General features: G+C 39.6%; 1 protein-coding gene across 1 annotated transcript in view; it reads left to right on the top strand.

Annotated features, from left to right (window-relative positions):
• Positions 1-16349, top strand: part of Catsperb (cation channel sperm associated auxiliary subunit beta) — a 176294-nt gene that overhangs the window by 124345 nt on the left and 35600 nt on the right. The window contains exon 17 of the mRNA XM_057782160.1: positions 6358-6551. Within this exon, the coding sequence (XP_057638143.1) occupies positions 6358-6551 (194 nt within the window). The remainder of the gene's footprint in view (positions 1-6357; positions 6552-16349) is intronic.

Raw genomic sequence — 16349 nt, 5'->3', positions numbered from 1 at the left:
TCTCCAAAATATACAAAGAACTCAAGAGATTGACTTTAAAAGAACAAACAGTCCATTAAAAAATGGGGTACGGACCTAAGCAGAGAACTCTTAACAGAGGAATCTAAAATGACTAAAAGACACTTAAGGAAGTGCTCAACATCCTTAGTTATCAGAGAAATACAAATCAAAACAACTCTGAGATTCCATCTTACCCCTGAAAGAGTGGCCAAGATAAAAAACACTGAGGACACCTTATGCTGGAGACATTGTGAGGTAAAGGGAACACTCCTGCATTGCTGGTGGGAGTGCAAGCTGGTACAGCCCCTTTGGATGTCAGTGTGGTGATTTCTCAGAAAATTAGGAAACAACCTTCCTCAAGACCCAGTAATACCATGTTCGGGTATATATACAAAGGATGCTCAATTGTGCCACAAAGACATGTGCTCAACTATGTTCATAGCAGCATTGTTTGTCATAGCCAGAACCTGGAAAGAACCTAAATGCCCTTTGACCAAAGAATGGATAAGGAAAATGTGATACATTTACACAATGGAGTACTACACAGCAGAGAAAAATAACCTCTTGAAATTTGCAGACAAATGGATGGATCTAGAAAACATCATATTGAGTGAGGTAATCAAGACCCAGAAAGACAATTATCATATGTACTCACTCATAAGTGGTTTTAAAACATAAAACAAAGAAAACCAGGCCACAAATCACAATCCCAGAGAACCTAGACAACAATGAGAACCCTAAGAGAGACATACATAGATCTAATCTACATAGGAAGTAGTAAAAGACAAGATTTCCTGAGGAAAATGAGCATGGGGACCATGGGAGATGACTGAAGGGGAGAGTATAGTCAGGGAGGGGAGCAGAGAAAAGTGTATAGCTAAAAAAAAATCAATAAAAAAGTAAATAAAGTAAAATATTCATCAGTCTGAGTACAGGGTAAGGTCAGTTTGGGCATCCCCTCCTCTATTACTTAGGGTCTTGGCTGGGGTCATTCTTGTAGATTCCTGGGAATTCTCTAGTGCCAGGTTTCTTCCTAACTCCACAATGGCTCCCTCAATCAAGATATCTCTTTTCTTGCTCTCATCTAGTCCTTCCTCCATCCATTCCCTCAACTTCTCCTCCTTCCCTTCTTCCCTCCTCTTCCCCTTCTGCTCTCCCTTCTCCCCGACCCCTATGCTCCCAATTTTGTCAGGTGACCTTGACTATTTCCTTTTTCAGGTAGATCTGTATATGTTTTTCTTAGGTTTCACCTTGTTACTTAGCTTCTCTAGGCTCATGGACTCTATGCTTGTTATCCTTTGCTTTACAGCTAGTATACACTTATGAGTGAGTACATACCATGTTCATCTTTCTGAGTCTGGGTTACCTCACTCTGGGTGTTTTTTCTTGTTTCATCCATTTGCATGCAAATTTCAAAATGCCTTTTTTTTTTAACCACTAAGTAGTACTCCATTGTGTAAATGTACCACATTTTTTAATCCATTTTTTGCTTGAGGGGCATCTAGGTTGCTTCCTGATTCTGGCTATTAATTCTTCTATTAATATAGTTGAGCACATGTCCTTGTGGTATGATCATCCTTTGGGTATATGCCCTAGAGTGTATTGCTGAGTCCTGAGGTAGGTTCATTTCTAATTTTCTGAGAAACCACCATACTGATAGGAAGCCTCTCTTAAAGGAGACACACCTCTGCTTCTCACCAGCAAACAGAGCCTACTAGAAAAAAAGACAGTTACCAAGAAGTCATGCTTTACTCTGTTATTGTCTGTCAAGCATCTGAAATTCTTGTAAAACGTTTGGGCACCATTTCTAGATGGAAGTTTCTGTCCGGCTCTGTCCCGAAGCCATTCAGTCCCAAAGAAATGCACAGAGGCTTATATTAATTGTAAACTATTCGGTCTTTTAGGTCAGGCTTATTATTAACTAGCTCTTACAACTTAAATTAACCCATAATCCTTGTCTATATTTAACCATGTGGCTTGCTACCTTTCCCAGTGAGGCATTTTCATCTTGCTTCCTCTGCATATGGTTGGGACTATGCCCCTGCCTTCCTTCTTTCCAGAATTCTCTTAGTCTAGTTGTCCCACCTATACTTCCTGCCTGGCTAACTGACCAATCAGTGATTTTAAACCAATATGAGTGATGATACTTTATAGTGTTCAGGAACATTATCCAGGGCAGTGTACTAAAATTCCTCTGTGTCTCATCTAGTAACCTTTGCCTCCACAGCTCCTGGCAACCTTTTTGTTGCTGTTGTTGTTGCCACCTTCATTTTGCCTTTTCTAGAATGCCACACATCTGGAGTTACACAGTCTTTTCAAATTAATTTGCTTCTTCTTCTCTAAGCATTCCTATAAGATTCCTATTATCCTGCTTAAACAAGACCTGAACAGTTAATACATCACTGGGTATGCTAACATAGGAGGGGGAAATTTCATAGGGTCCCAACTTGAGGCAGCTGAGGAGTGCTGGGAGTGGGAAAAAGTAGTCTTCCTCAGGCATTAACCTTTAATTGGTTAGCCAATATCAGGTTGTCAGCCCTGAAATTACGTTCATACTAAATGGACTAAACCTAAGCAGAGTATATATATATATATATATATATATATATATATATATATATATATATATATATATATATGCACACTATATATACAATTAGAGGAAAAGAGTTAATGAATTTGAAAGGAAGCAGGATAAGGGAGGAGCTGATATTGGAGGAATTAGAGGGAGAAAAAGAAAGTGGGAAGTGATTTAATTATATTTTAATTTCAAAAAATTAAAAAGATACCCATTATCTTCTAATGACTTGATAATTATTTAGTGATAAATAGTATTCTACTGACTGTTTGAAACACAGTTTATATAAGCATTCATCCATTGTTTTAAATTATTTTTATTGTTTTATGTGTGGGTGTTTGGCCAACACATGCATCTACCTGTGCACTATGTGTATGCAGTGCTCATGGCCAGAAGGGGATATTGGATTTTTAGGCATTGGAGTTACACATGGGTGTAAGCTGTCATGTGGGTGTTGGGAACCAAATTATGTCTTTTGGAAGAATAGTCAGTGTTCTTAAATGCCAAGCATCTCCCCAGCCCCAACCTATCCATCAACTGAAAGACTTTGCCGCTGCTCCCAATGAACACAATGCTAGAAGTCTCTACGCACAGGTTTTGGTGTAGACACATCTTTTCAGTTCGCTTAGATAAAAATCAGGAATATTTAAGGTGGCGCACGCCTTTAATCCCAGCACTCGGGAGGCAGAGGCAGGCGGATCTCTGTGAGTTCGAGACCAGCCTGGTCTACAAGAGCTAGTTCCAGGACAGGCTCCAAAACCACAGAGAAACCCTGTCTCGAAAAACCAAAAAAAAAAAAAAAAATCAGGAATGTTTTCCTTATATCTTTTCATTTTATTTATTTTTTAATTAAAAATTTCCACTTCCTCCCCTTCTCCCATTTCCCTCCCTTTCCCCCCCTCTTCCCTCCCCCTCCCTCTCTAGTCCAATGAGAAGTCAGGGTTCTCTGCCCTGTGGGAACTCCAAGGTCCTGCCCCCTTCATCCATGTCTAGGAAGGTGAGCATCCAAACAGACTAGGCTCCCACAAAGCCAGTACGTGCAGTAGGATCAAAACCCAGTGCCATTGTTCTTGGTTTCTCAGTCAGCCCTCATTGACAGCCACGTTCAGAGAGTCCGGTTTGATGATATGCTCATTCAGTCCCAGTCCAGCTGGCCTTGGTGAGCTCCCATTAGATCAGCCCTGCCGTCTCAGTGAGTGGACCAACCCCTCGTGGTCCTGACTTCCTTGCTCATGTTCTCTCTCCTTCTGCTCCTCATTTGGGCCTTGGGAGCTCAGTCCAGTGCTCCAATGTGGGTCTCTGTCTCTATCTCCATCCATCGCCAGATGAAGATTCTATGGTGATATGCAAGATATTCATCAGTATGGCTATGGGATAGGGCCAGTTCAGGCGCCCTCTCCTCAGCTGCCCAAGGAACAAGCTGGGGACATCTCCTTGGACACCTGGAACCCCTCTAGAGTCACGTCTCTTGCCAACCCTAAAATGGCTCCCTTAATTAAGATATCTACTTCCCTGCTTCCATGACGACTGGGATGGAGGAAGGGTGAAAATCAGGAATATTGTATATGGTAAGAATATATTTGAGGTGAAAAAGAACTGCCTAACTCCCCATGCCTTTTTACATTCCCACTAGCAATAAATTAAAATGTCTTTCATATATTCTTACCAACATTTGACAGTGTTAGTCTTTAGGGTTTTGTTATTTTAATTTTTTAATTTCCAGTTCCCTGATGATGTGTGCCATGTTGCTCTTTCTGGGTTTACTTGCCACCCCCCACCACCACCGTGTGTGTGTGTGTGTGTGTGTGTGTGTCTGAACCCATCTCCTCAGTGCTGGGATTGTAAAACCTCTCTACCTTAGTTTGTTTGTTTCTTCTTTATTCTCTTCTTGCTCCCACTCTCTCATTTTATGGCTTTCTTTAGTCTGGACTATGGCTAACTGGGGCTTCAGCTTCCAATCAGCACCAGGATATGCAAAAAAATCTACCAGTGCAATGAGAACTAAACTTCTCTATCTACAGGGAGATAAATACACCCTTTCTAATGGTGACTTTCTCTTTACTTCATCTTGAAAAAAATCTTTCTGAGAATTTCTCTGTCCCACATATCTCCACACAGCCATACTCTACACACACACACACACACACACACACACACATTTACACATATACATCTCTCTCTCACTCATCTTTTACATGGTTACACATCTTTCTTTTTCATACATGTCTCTTCTACATTTCTTTTTTTACAGCTTCATCTTCCTTGCCTCCCCACAGCTACAATCTTTATACATTCTCCGCGTAGTTACACACCTTCACGTTTCTTCTTGCATGTCCTTCTCAGCACTCACACCCTCATTCACATTCTGCACAGCCCCTTTTCCTGCCATTCCCTACATAATTTGACATGATTTCTTCCTCTACACCGCTATGCCTTTCCTCACAGTCAAACTCTGGACAATTACATGTTACATTTTCAGGGCTTGACCCATTCTTGTAACACAAGATAAGTCATGTAGTTTCTCTTAGGCTAAAGATGGCACATTGACCAGCCAGTGAGTCACTCTTGGCTCTACACATAGCTCTTTGCTGGTGAGAGTTCCCAGACAGTAAACAATTGGCTGAACCTTGAGCCTGAGCCTGTGACTATGTACAAAAATGTTATGTCTGCTAAAGTTGCTGCTGTCCTGACCTTGAATCAGTAAAACACCTGGGAAAATGACCTCGTGTTTTGGCTCTAGGACAACCAGATATTCATCTTCAGGGGCAACAAGACTGCTTTGAGTTTGTTCTGGAGTCCAAAATTAGCTGTCTCTGTAAAGGCTGTCTTTGTGACTGAGAATTATATGTCCGTCTGAGCAATGTAAAATATCCTAGTATTATTTCTATCATCAAAATTATACAGTTAAGTGGAAATTATCTTCCTGACCATCACAGCTATATGTGTGCCCAATAAGTGTAAAACACACCACCAAAGGGAAGAAAGAACCCTACAGTTCTTATTAGGGAGATATAGTAGTGACGCCTGAGAAAGTTGTGGACAGAAACAACCAGTCATTTGCAGCTATTAACCCCACAGCTTTGCCAAGTGGGATTTACCAACAGGAATTATATGTCTGATGTGAGAACTTGTTAAATACTAGTTGTCACTGCTGTGCACTCCCAAAGCCCCTTACAACCAGAAGCTCTTTGCACTGAACCTTTCCAGATGCCTCTGATTATTCTCTCTCTCTTATAGAGAGTAAATATCCACCATACCTAGGAGCAGTCATGACCTTATTTTTCTTTTTTTTTCATTTAAATGTGAAGTGTTAAATTGCTTTTTAGGAAACTTGTCTTAATTTACAAGCATAGGTGTAACCAATGTGCGCCTATTTCCATTTAAGTATCATCTTTGCTGAACTGTGACATTTAAAAATACTCATAGGCTGGGGTGTGGATCAGAGGTAGAACATTTGTCTAACATGCATGGAGTTCTAGGTTTGATTCCCAGCACTAAAAAGATGATATATAGATGATAAATAGATTGATGATAGATAGATATATGTTAGATGATAGATAATCTCTGCTCATTTTAAGTGCGAAAATTTATGTTGTATATGTCATTTTGTTAACAACTAAAATCTTTGAACAACTGTTTGTCAAGTAGTAATTTGGTAGTTGGTATATTACTATTTTCAATCCTAGTATGGGTATATTTTATTTGTAGATTGTATGTTAATATGCCTGCTTATTTAAACCACTGGGATATCTGTTTTTTGTTTATTGGTTTGTTTTTAGTAAAAATGGACTTGGAATCATCAGAAAATTATTAGAACATACCAAAGGTCCTTTCGGATTTCAGACCTCGGTTCTCACAGAAATGGTTGAACCTTTTGGAATAGAATCAGATCAGGAGAGCCAATGCGTATCTGCTTCTCTTTCTATTTCACATTTTAAAAACAATTTTTATCGCATTACTATTACAACACAAGGTAAGACACGATTTACTTTGTAGCTTTGAAGCCTGTCCTGGAACTAGCTTTTGTAGACCGGGCTGTTCTCAAACTCACAGAGGTCTGCCTGCCTCTGCCTCCCAAGTGCTGGGATTAAAGGTGTGCACCACCAATGACCAGCTAGAATGAGTTACAACACAAGGTAAGTATAAAAGTATAATCTGTTTCTGATGGCTACAAAACATTGCATTTGGGAAGACTTCATGTTCTTTTATATTATGTTTTAGTGTGTGTGTGTGTGTGTGTGTGTGTGTGTGTGTGTGTGTGATTGGAGACTGAACCGAAAGCCTTGTATATCTAGGGATGTAGGCTACCATTACAAGACTATCCTTACTCTCCAATTCTAGTCCAACTGTCAACTAACCAAAATTTTTAGATACTCAGGTTGCAGGTTGTTTATAACATAATAATCACTTAGCCGGGCGGTGGTGGCGCACGCCTTTAATTCCAGCACTCAGGAGGCAGAGGAAGGTGGATCTCTGGGAGTTCGAGGCCAGCCTGGTCTACAAGAGCTAGTTCCAGGACAGGCACCAAAGCTACAGAGAAAAACTGCCTCGAAAAACCAAAAACAAACAAACAAACAAACAAAAAAAAAACAAAACAAAAAAACCAAACCATAATAATCACGCATATATTATTATTATTATTAGTGTTTATTATCCATCACAGTGAGACTTATTTTGCTTTAAACAGTGGCCAGAAGAAGTAAGAGAAAATAGGATTTTTGTGCCAATTAAAAATACATTTAAAATGTATTTTTAAATTTTTTTTAAGAGGCCAGGAATGATGACGTAACACCTCTAATCCGAGCATTTAGGAGGTAGAGGCAAATCATTGTGAGTTTCCAGCCAATCTGATAGAGATATCAAGTTCCAAGCTAGCCAAAGGGGCGTAGTGAGAATTAGTGTCAATTCTTTTCAAAGAATTTGACATTTTTGCCCTACCTAATAAAAATGAATTTGAACCAGGTGGTGGTGGCACACGCCTTTAATCCCAGCACGTGGGAGGCAGAGGCAGGTGGATCTCTGTGAGTTCAAACCCAGCCTGGTCTACAAGAGCTAGTTTCAGGACAATCTCCAAAGCTACAGAGAAACCTGTCTCAAAAAACCAAAAAACAAACAAACAAACAAACAAACAAAACAAAACAAAAAAGAAAAGAAAAAATAAAAGAAGAGATTTCGAATCTATATGATAAAAGACATCTTTATTTCTAATTATTATAAGATGTTAATAAGGTTTGGGACTAGATAGATATATACTACTTTTCTAGGAGACCCAAATTCAGTTCCTATCACCAAACTCAGTCACTTAGAACAGCCTGGAACTCCAACCCCAGGGAATTCATTTCCTCTGCTCTCTGAGGACACCTATATTCATACGAACACACATAACTACACATAATTAAAACCTTTTTAATTTAGTGAAAAATTTAGGTTTTACTCTGAGTTACTGGGAAGCCATTACAGGGTTTTGCTAGAAAATAACTGGTCTCAGTTGAGTTTTACAAGATTGCTTTGTCTTTGTGACTAGACGGCTGATATAGACAGGCCACAGGGGAAAGCAGAGAAGCCAGATGAAGGCAAGTCATCGGGTGGGAGGTCACGTCAAACTTTAGGTTCCTATTACTTCTCCAGTTGTCAAACCTGCACCTTGTCAAGCCAAGCATGCACAAGGCTCTGGGTTCAATCTCCAGCACACAGAGAGGTAAACAGAGGAAGAAGCACTGCAGTAAACCCCAATGCCACCAGCTGGTTTATTTGGGATTCTGAGACAGGAGAATCATGAATTTGAGGAGAGCCTCAGCTACAGAGCAAGAACCTGTATTGTTTTTCCTTTTTATTGAAAAAAAAATCATAAAATATATTTTGATCACGTTTCTCCTCCCCCTAATTCTTCCTCCCCAGCATTTTATTCTTCCAACTTTTTATGTTACCTCTATAAACCAACAACCGATGCACAATGTTCTCACACACAAAACAGAAACCAAAATATACAAACAAAAGATGAATAAAATAAAAAATACCCAAACAAAGCAAAATAAGACAAAAAGTCTACAAAAATACCATTGAGTTTGCTCTGTGTTAGCGAACTATTCCTGGGCATGAGACCTAGCCTGCCTGAGCAGGCTCTGTGTGTGTCATGTTCCCATATCTACTGTGAGAGGGACCTCTGATGAGGGCTGAGTGAAGCACTTATACAGAGGAAGTCATTAAAAGTCATTTTATTGCTGTGATCCTTTAGCAGAATAATAGCATTGGTTCCCCCTAGGTCCATAGCATATGTAGTCTCAGGTTCTTCAGCATCTTAGCAGAGTCAGGTGTGAGTTCAATCCCACAGAATGGGCCTTAAGCCCAGTAAGAAAGGGGTTGATTTCTTCCATAATGTTTGTGTCACTATTGCCGCAGTATGTCTTGCAGACAGATCACTGCTGTAGATCACAGGATTTGTAGTTGGGTTGATAATTAACTTTCTACTCTGGTAGCATGCTTACAGAGTACCTTCCAGCACCACAAATACTAGTCAGTAGGCATGAAGTTGTAGCTAGCTACCAGCTTGACTTTTCTGTGTTCAATGAGATACATTAAATGTTGTCTTCATCAAAGGGCCTTATCATCAGGTTGTGGAGAGTAACCAATCCCTTGGCAATAGCCTGTGATGTTTGTGACTTTCCACGGACCCCTTTAGCCAACAATTCAACAAGATGTAACCCATTTTTGGCACTGGAGGTTTAACATGGTGGCATAAGATATCTACTTGGGGCATTGCCTTTATTATTATTTGGTGATTCCTTTTATTTATGAATATATTTTAGACACAGCTGTAGATTTCCATATTATTTTTAAACAGCCTTTGATGTTCATTATTCCTTGTATATTTTCCTTTCTTTTACCCCCTTCCCTTGTGTTGAAATAGGAGCGGCGGGACTGCGTCCCCAGCACCCAGCCGCCCGCATGGCTAGCTTATGCCCCGAAATAATTACACGGAAACTGTATTCTTTTAATCACTGCCTGGCCCATTAGTTCCAGCCTCTTATTGGCTAGCTCTTACATATTGATCTAACCCATTTCTAATATTCTGTGTAGTACCATGAGCTGGCTTACCAGGAAAGATCTTAACCTGCGTCTGTCTGGAGTGGGAGAATCATGGCGACTCACTGACTCGGCTTCTTTCTCCCAGCATTCTCTCTGTTTACTCCACCCACCTAAGGGCTGGCCTATAAATGGACCTAGGCAGTTTCTTTATTATTTAACCAATGACCTTCCTCCATCATTTCCCCTTTTTCTGTTTAAACAAAAAAAGGCTTTCATTTTAACATAGTAAGATTACATATAGCAAAACAGTTATCAAGCAAGAATTACAGTTACAATATTTATATCTATTTTATCTTTTATCATAACTAAGGAAAACTATAACTATAACTAACCATTCTTCAACTCCATCAAAGACTCCAGAAGGATATAATATTACCTAAGCAAACAAGAAATAAGAAACTTCAAACTCTAGAAATGACAGAGACATCTCGCTGCCTGGACAGTCACCCAAAGTTCTTTTGTACCGTTGGGGCATCCATCTTCAGCCTACAGGCCCATAGTATCCAGCAGACATTTTCATCAAGCAGGAAATTCCAAAGACAGTTTAGTCACTTTCTGCTGTGTCCTGCAGAATGTCTCGTAGACTCTTTCATGAGTCAGGAACCCCGAAAGACCATCTCACCTTTAGGCAAGTTCAACAGTCCTCTTTCTGCGAGTTCTCTGTGTCCAGTTTATGCAACAGTCCAGGCAAGAGCAGTTTCTTGCCCAAATGGCTATCAAACTCCATAAGGAGCCTCTTCGATGCCCATCTTCCTCTTGAAGTAGATTGGTGCTGCCAGGAGCAGACGTGTCTCATTTTCATAAAAAGCCCTAAGTTATTAAAACATTAAATGCCATATTCTGCAGTCTTTGAAAGATATGAAGAATGCCTATCTAATTGAAATATATCTCTATATATCTAGAAAATCTAACTAACATGACTACAAGCTTGACTATTATTGATGATTATCCATTAACAACCTATATTTCCTATTTTACATTACATTTTTAAATGAACTACACAATCACAATACCTTAATCAAGATCAGAAATACATAAACATATAACAAAATTGACCTTAAAATCATACCAATGCAAATTATTCATATCTATATCATATCCCCCTTTAAATGTAAAAGAACATTTATAAATAATATTTGGGAATATGGGCGCAGTTTTTTCTCTCCAAACTGCTTCTTGCTGAATGGGGGCGCTGTATTCAGATCTTTCATGGTGTAACCTGTGTGTCAGGGTCATCTCAGTCGGCAGTTGAATGAAGTAATTTTCTGAAGGTGTTCACAGCAACCTTTCAGGAGGGCGTGGTCTATCATACCATATCGGGATAGACGCAATCCATAGGGTCGCATCCTCTGTGAAAACAAAAGAAGACCCTCTCCAAAGCATCATATCCTTAGTCCCAAATTCTGAAATCATAATACCTTTGTATCCATTCTGGTTTAGCTTGGCAGCCCATATAATGAAATGTCTCTCTGCATTTAGCTCCTTTACAGTCAAAAATTTTAAAGAAAACACAATAATACAAAGAATCCAGACTCTCTGTGAATTTTCCATTTTTACGTGGCTTATTTTTCTTTATTTCTTTTAATCTATAACTATCTGTACTCTGTCTCTTTAAAGACTTTACCCTTTTTTTAAGACATTAACTTTATTCTTTATATATATATTTTTTCTCTCTCTCAAGCCTACATACATTCATCCAACAGTGTCTGAATCAGTTCTATTGTGAATCTAATTTTTTTACTATCCAGGAGCACTTTGTTTTGTGCTTTTAAATCGCTAAGCACTTAAGAATCTAAGCTGTGACATTCCTAGGTCAAAAACAGGTACTGCCTGCTTGCCCCGCCCAGTCCAACATGGCGGAGCCGCTCGTGCCTCTGATCCTTGCACATTGCACCAGTAGCGTGGTGGAGCTGCTTGTGCCTCTGAGCCGCAGCACAAAATGACTTCCTTTTAGGCACACAGTGAGTCTAGTTGCCATCAAACAAATCGTAGCACTTTACTCCAAATGCTCCATTCAAAAGCTCTGTCTCCTGCAGGAGCCAGACAGAGATCGCGATGGCGGCACAGCCCAGAAAGCCGGCATTTTAAAACAGCCAGTTTTTTCCTGTTGCTGAGTCAGGACAATTTCTTTGCGGCACGCAATCCACAAACAGCAAAAAGCTGTCTTAAATTCTCTCTGTGTCCTTTTTAAGCCCTCTCAGGTTTTACGTGGAGTTCATTAGCACGTTGGGTGCCACTCTGTTGTAATATTAGCGGCGGGGTTCCTGACTCATAAAAGAGTCTGCGAGACATTCTGCAGGACACAGCATAAAGTGACTGAACTGTCTTTGGAATTTTCCTGCTTCATGGAAATGTCTGCTGAAAACTATGGGCCTGTAGGCCGAAGATGGATGCCCCAACGGTACAGAGGAACTTTGGGTGACTGTCCAGGCAGCAAGACGTCTCTGTCATTTCTAGAGTTTTCTTATTTCTTGTTTACTTAGGTAGTATTATATCCTTCTGGAGTCTTTGATGGAGTTGAAGAATGGTTAGTTATAGTTATAGTTTTCCTTAGTTATAAGATAAAATAGATATAAGTATTGTAACTGTAATTCTTGCTTTATAACCATTTTGTTATATGTAATTTTACTATGTTAAAGTTAAAGCCTTTCTTTTTTGTTTAAACAAAAAAAGGGGAAATGATGGAGAAGTTACTTTCATTTAATAAAGAAACTGCCTTGGCCCATTTATAGGCCAGCCCTTAGGTGGGTGGAGTAAACAGACAGAATGCTGGGAGAAAGAAGCCGAGTGAGGAGTCGCCATGATTCTCCCACTCCAGACAGACGCAGGTTAAGATCTCTCTGGTAAGCCAGCTCATGGTACTACACAGAATATTAGAAATGGGTTAGATCAATATGTAAGAGCTAGCCAATAAGAGGCCGGAACTAATGGGCCAGGCAGTGTTTAAAAGAATACAGTTTCCGTGTAATTATTTTGGGGCATAAGCTAGCCATGCGGGCGGCCGGGTGCCCGGGACGCAGCCCCGCCACAGATATTACAACACCCTTGTATCTTTGTCCCTATTTCATCCTCCTGTTTTAGTTTTCCTTTGCCTCCCCATAACAATATATGCTATATATTTGGATCTTCTTTCTCAATCTTTTAATTAATTTGGTTAATAATTTTTTAATCTTCTACTTTCTCTGAGAACCAACTCTTCATTTCAAGATTTGTTTTTGTTTTGTTTTTATTGCTGTTTGTTTCTGTTTCACATATTTCCATCCTGAGGTTAATTATTTCTTGCTGCCTATTCTTTTGCAGTGTTAATCCTTCCTTGTCATCCTGGAGCTTTCAGGTGTACCACTAAGTTTCCAATATTAGGTCTCTCCAAATTTTTAATGTAGGCATATAGTACTAGGAACTTGTCTCTTATACCTGCCTTCATTGTTTGAGTACGTTGTGTTTTCATTATTTCTTTCTTGGCATTTGTCTTGACCCATTTTTCATTCAGTGGCGAGTTAGTATCCCTGAATTTGTATGCTTTCTGTTGTTGTTGATATCCAGTTTTAATTCATGATAGATAGGATGCGTTGTGTTACTTCATTTTTCTTGTATCTGTTTAGACTTGCTTTGTATCCAAGTCCAAGGTCAAGTTTTGACAAAAGTTCCATGCAATGCTGAGAAGAAAGTATATTCTTGGTGTTTGGGTGGAATTCGCTGTAGATGTCTGTTAAGTTCATTAATTTATATTTATCTCCAGCATTTTTCTGTTTAGTTTTGTCTGGATGACCTGTCTATTGGTGAGAATGGGGTATTGACGTCACCCACTATCACTGTGTGGTGTCAGTATGCGATTCTAACTGTTGTAGGGTTTCTTTAATTAATTGGGTACCATTGTGTTTTCTGAATAAATGTTTAGAATTGCCATATCATCTCGGTGTATTTTTTTCCTTTGGTGAGTATGTAGTGTCCTTCATTATCTCTTCTGATTAGTTTCAGTTTGAAGTATATTTTGTATGATAATACACCTGCCTGCTACCCTTTTCCATTCTTTTTTCTTGAGTTAACTCCTATTCTTGATAGTGAGATGTGTTTCTTGGATGCATCATAAAAAATGGCTTCTGCTTTCAAGTCATATCTGTTAGTCTGTGTCTTTTTATTAATGAATTGAGAACATTAGTGTTGAGAACTATTGTGCAGTGTTTATTAAACTTTGTTATTTTGTTGTTATGGTGTGGGTTTTTTCTCCCTCATTTGATTACTGTTTTGGGATTATTTATTTCTTGTGTTTTATTGGGTATAGTTAACCTCTTCAGACAGAAGCTTTTCTTTTAGTGCCTTCTGAAGATCTAGATTGGTAGATAGAATTTGCTTACATTTGGGTTTTATTATGGAATGTTGTTTTTTTCTCCATTGATTGTGAATGATAGTTTTGCTGGATATAGTAGCTGGGGTTGGCATCTGAGATCTCTCAGATTTTGTAGATCATCTATTCAGACCCTTCCAGTTTTCAGTTTCTACAGAGAAGTGAGGTGTTATTCTGGTAGGCCTTCTTTTATATATGACTTGGTCTTTTCCCTATCCAACATTTTATATCCTTTCTTAGTGGTTTGCTTATCATGTGTCACGAGGAATTTTTTATTAATGGATGTATCTCCTTTAAGTTAGGGAGATTTTCTTCTATGATTTTAAAGTATTTTTGAAAAATATTTTTGTAAACATGCTTTTCTATCCCACCCTGTACCTGGAAGTTTCCTGTCTCAGAGTCGCTTGGTCCCAAATATTCAGCAGCCACTTCCCAAATTATCACACAGAGGTTTAATATTACTTATAAATGCTCCAAAAATAGCTCAGGCTTATTACTAACTACCTCTTACATTTTAAGTTATCCCATATTCCTTATTTTCACTCTGCTACATATCAGTACCTTTTCTCAGTATGGCATGCCTATCTTGCTCTCTTTGGGCATGGCTAGCATCTCCTGACTCTGCCTTTCTCCTTCCCATCATCCTTAATTTGGTTGCCCCATCTATTCTTCCTGCCAGGCTACTGGTCAGTCAGCATTTATTAAACCAATTAGAGTGCCAATCTTTACAGTGTACAAGAGGATTATTCCACAGCACTGCCTGGTCTGGCAGCTGATTGTAAGTAATGACTCAGAGGCTTAATATTAATTATAAACTGTTTGGCCTATAGTTCAGGTTTATTGCTAATTAGCTCTTACATTTAAGTGAATCCATTTCTATTAATTTATGTATTGCCATGTGGCCATGACTTTTACTGTTCTGCTGGCATATTGTTTTTTGAGCCACTAGCTTATGTCTCTCCCAACTCTGCCCTTATTTCTTTCTGTATTTACTTTGGCTTTCCCACCTAAGTATATTTTCTCTTGCTACAGGTCAAAGCAGTTTTTTTTAATCAACCAATGAGAGAAACACAGATTCACAGCATACAGAAGGGTTATCCACAGCATTTCCCCTTTCTGTATAACACAAAAGGGAGGTTTGAGCTTTAGCATAGTAAAATTACAGATAATAAAACAGTTATCAGTAAGAATTATAGTTGCAATATCTGGTGTATTTGCATTTGACATAATTAAAATATTTAATTATCTATCCTATCTTGGTGAGTTTAAAGTTTTATATCTAATTTACCTTTTTATTATAACTAAGGAAAAATATAACTATCTAGTATTCAACTCCGTCAAAGACCTGAGAAGGAAATAATATCACCTGAGTAAGCAGGTAGTTCAAATAAGTGACTTCCAAAACCACAAAAAAGTAAGAAATGACTGAAACAGCTGGCTGTTTTAGCAGTCACCCAAGATTTCTCTGTGATGTTGGAGCATCCATCTTTGGCTTAGAGGCCTGAATTATCTGACAGACCACTTTCAGAAGCAGAAAATTTTGAAGGACTATTTGCTATGTCTTGGCCAAGTTGGGCAGTCACTTTTGCTTGTGTCTTGCTTGTATGGAATGGACATTTTACTGTCAGCAGTCGAGGCAAGGGCAGTTTTTATTCCCAATAGTCCAGTTTTTCCAAGAAGATAACAAACTCGAGGACTGAGCCAGTGACCTGGGCCAGAGCAGACCTGAGATAGCAGAATTCCACAGGAATAGGTACAGGGGAGCAACCACTGAGTGAGTGAACCAGAGCCAGAAACCGCTGAGAGTCTGGACATGGATCTGGGACCTCCAGGGACTAGGCAGAAACCAGAGATCTCTGTGGGGCCAGAGTTGAGTCTGGGACCTCAGAGGGAGTAGGCTTGAGTCAGGACCTCTGTAGGTCGAGGCATTTGTCTGGGACATCAAAGGGAATAGGCAGGAACCAGAAACCTCTGCAGGTCTCAGCGTGAGTTTGGGACCTCTGAGGGAGTAGCCCTGAGCCAGATCCTCTGTGGGTCTGGGTGCACCTGAGCCTGGGAACTCCAAGGAAGCAGACTGGAGCCAGAGACCTTTGCAGGATCAACTTCAAGCCAGGGACCTGCCAGACCAGGATTTACAGAAATAGGTCAAATCCTGTAATCTAGACCAAAGTAGGCCTGAGGCAAGCAACTCTACCTTGGGCTCAAGTGGGCCTGAGGCAACAAATTCCACAGGAGTGGGACTGAACCAGCTACCTAGGCTGGAGTGGGCCTGAAAAAGCAAGCTCCATATGAATGGGAATGGATCCAGTAGAGGACATTGGCGGACCAGGATTGAGCCAG

Source organism: Chionomys nivalis, chromosome 10 (genome assembly GCF_950005125.1).
Source record: "Chionomys nivalis chromosome 10, mChiNiv1.1, whole genome shotgun sequence".
Classification (NCBI taxonomy): domain Eukaryota; kingdom Metazoa; phylum Chordata; class Mammalia; order Rodentia; family Cricetidae; genus Chionomys; species Chionomys nivalis.
Note: the sequence above shows the minus strand (reverse complement) of the source record. Positions and strands in the feature narration are given on the sequence as shown.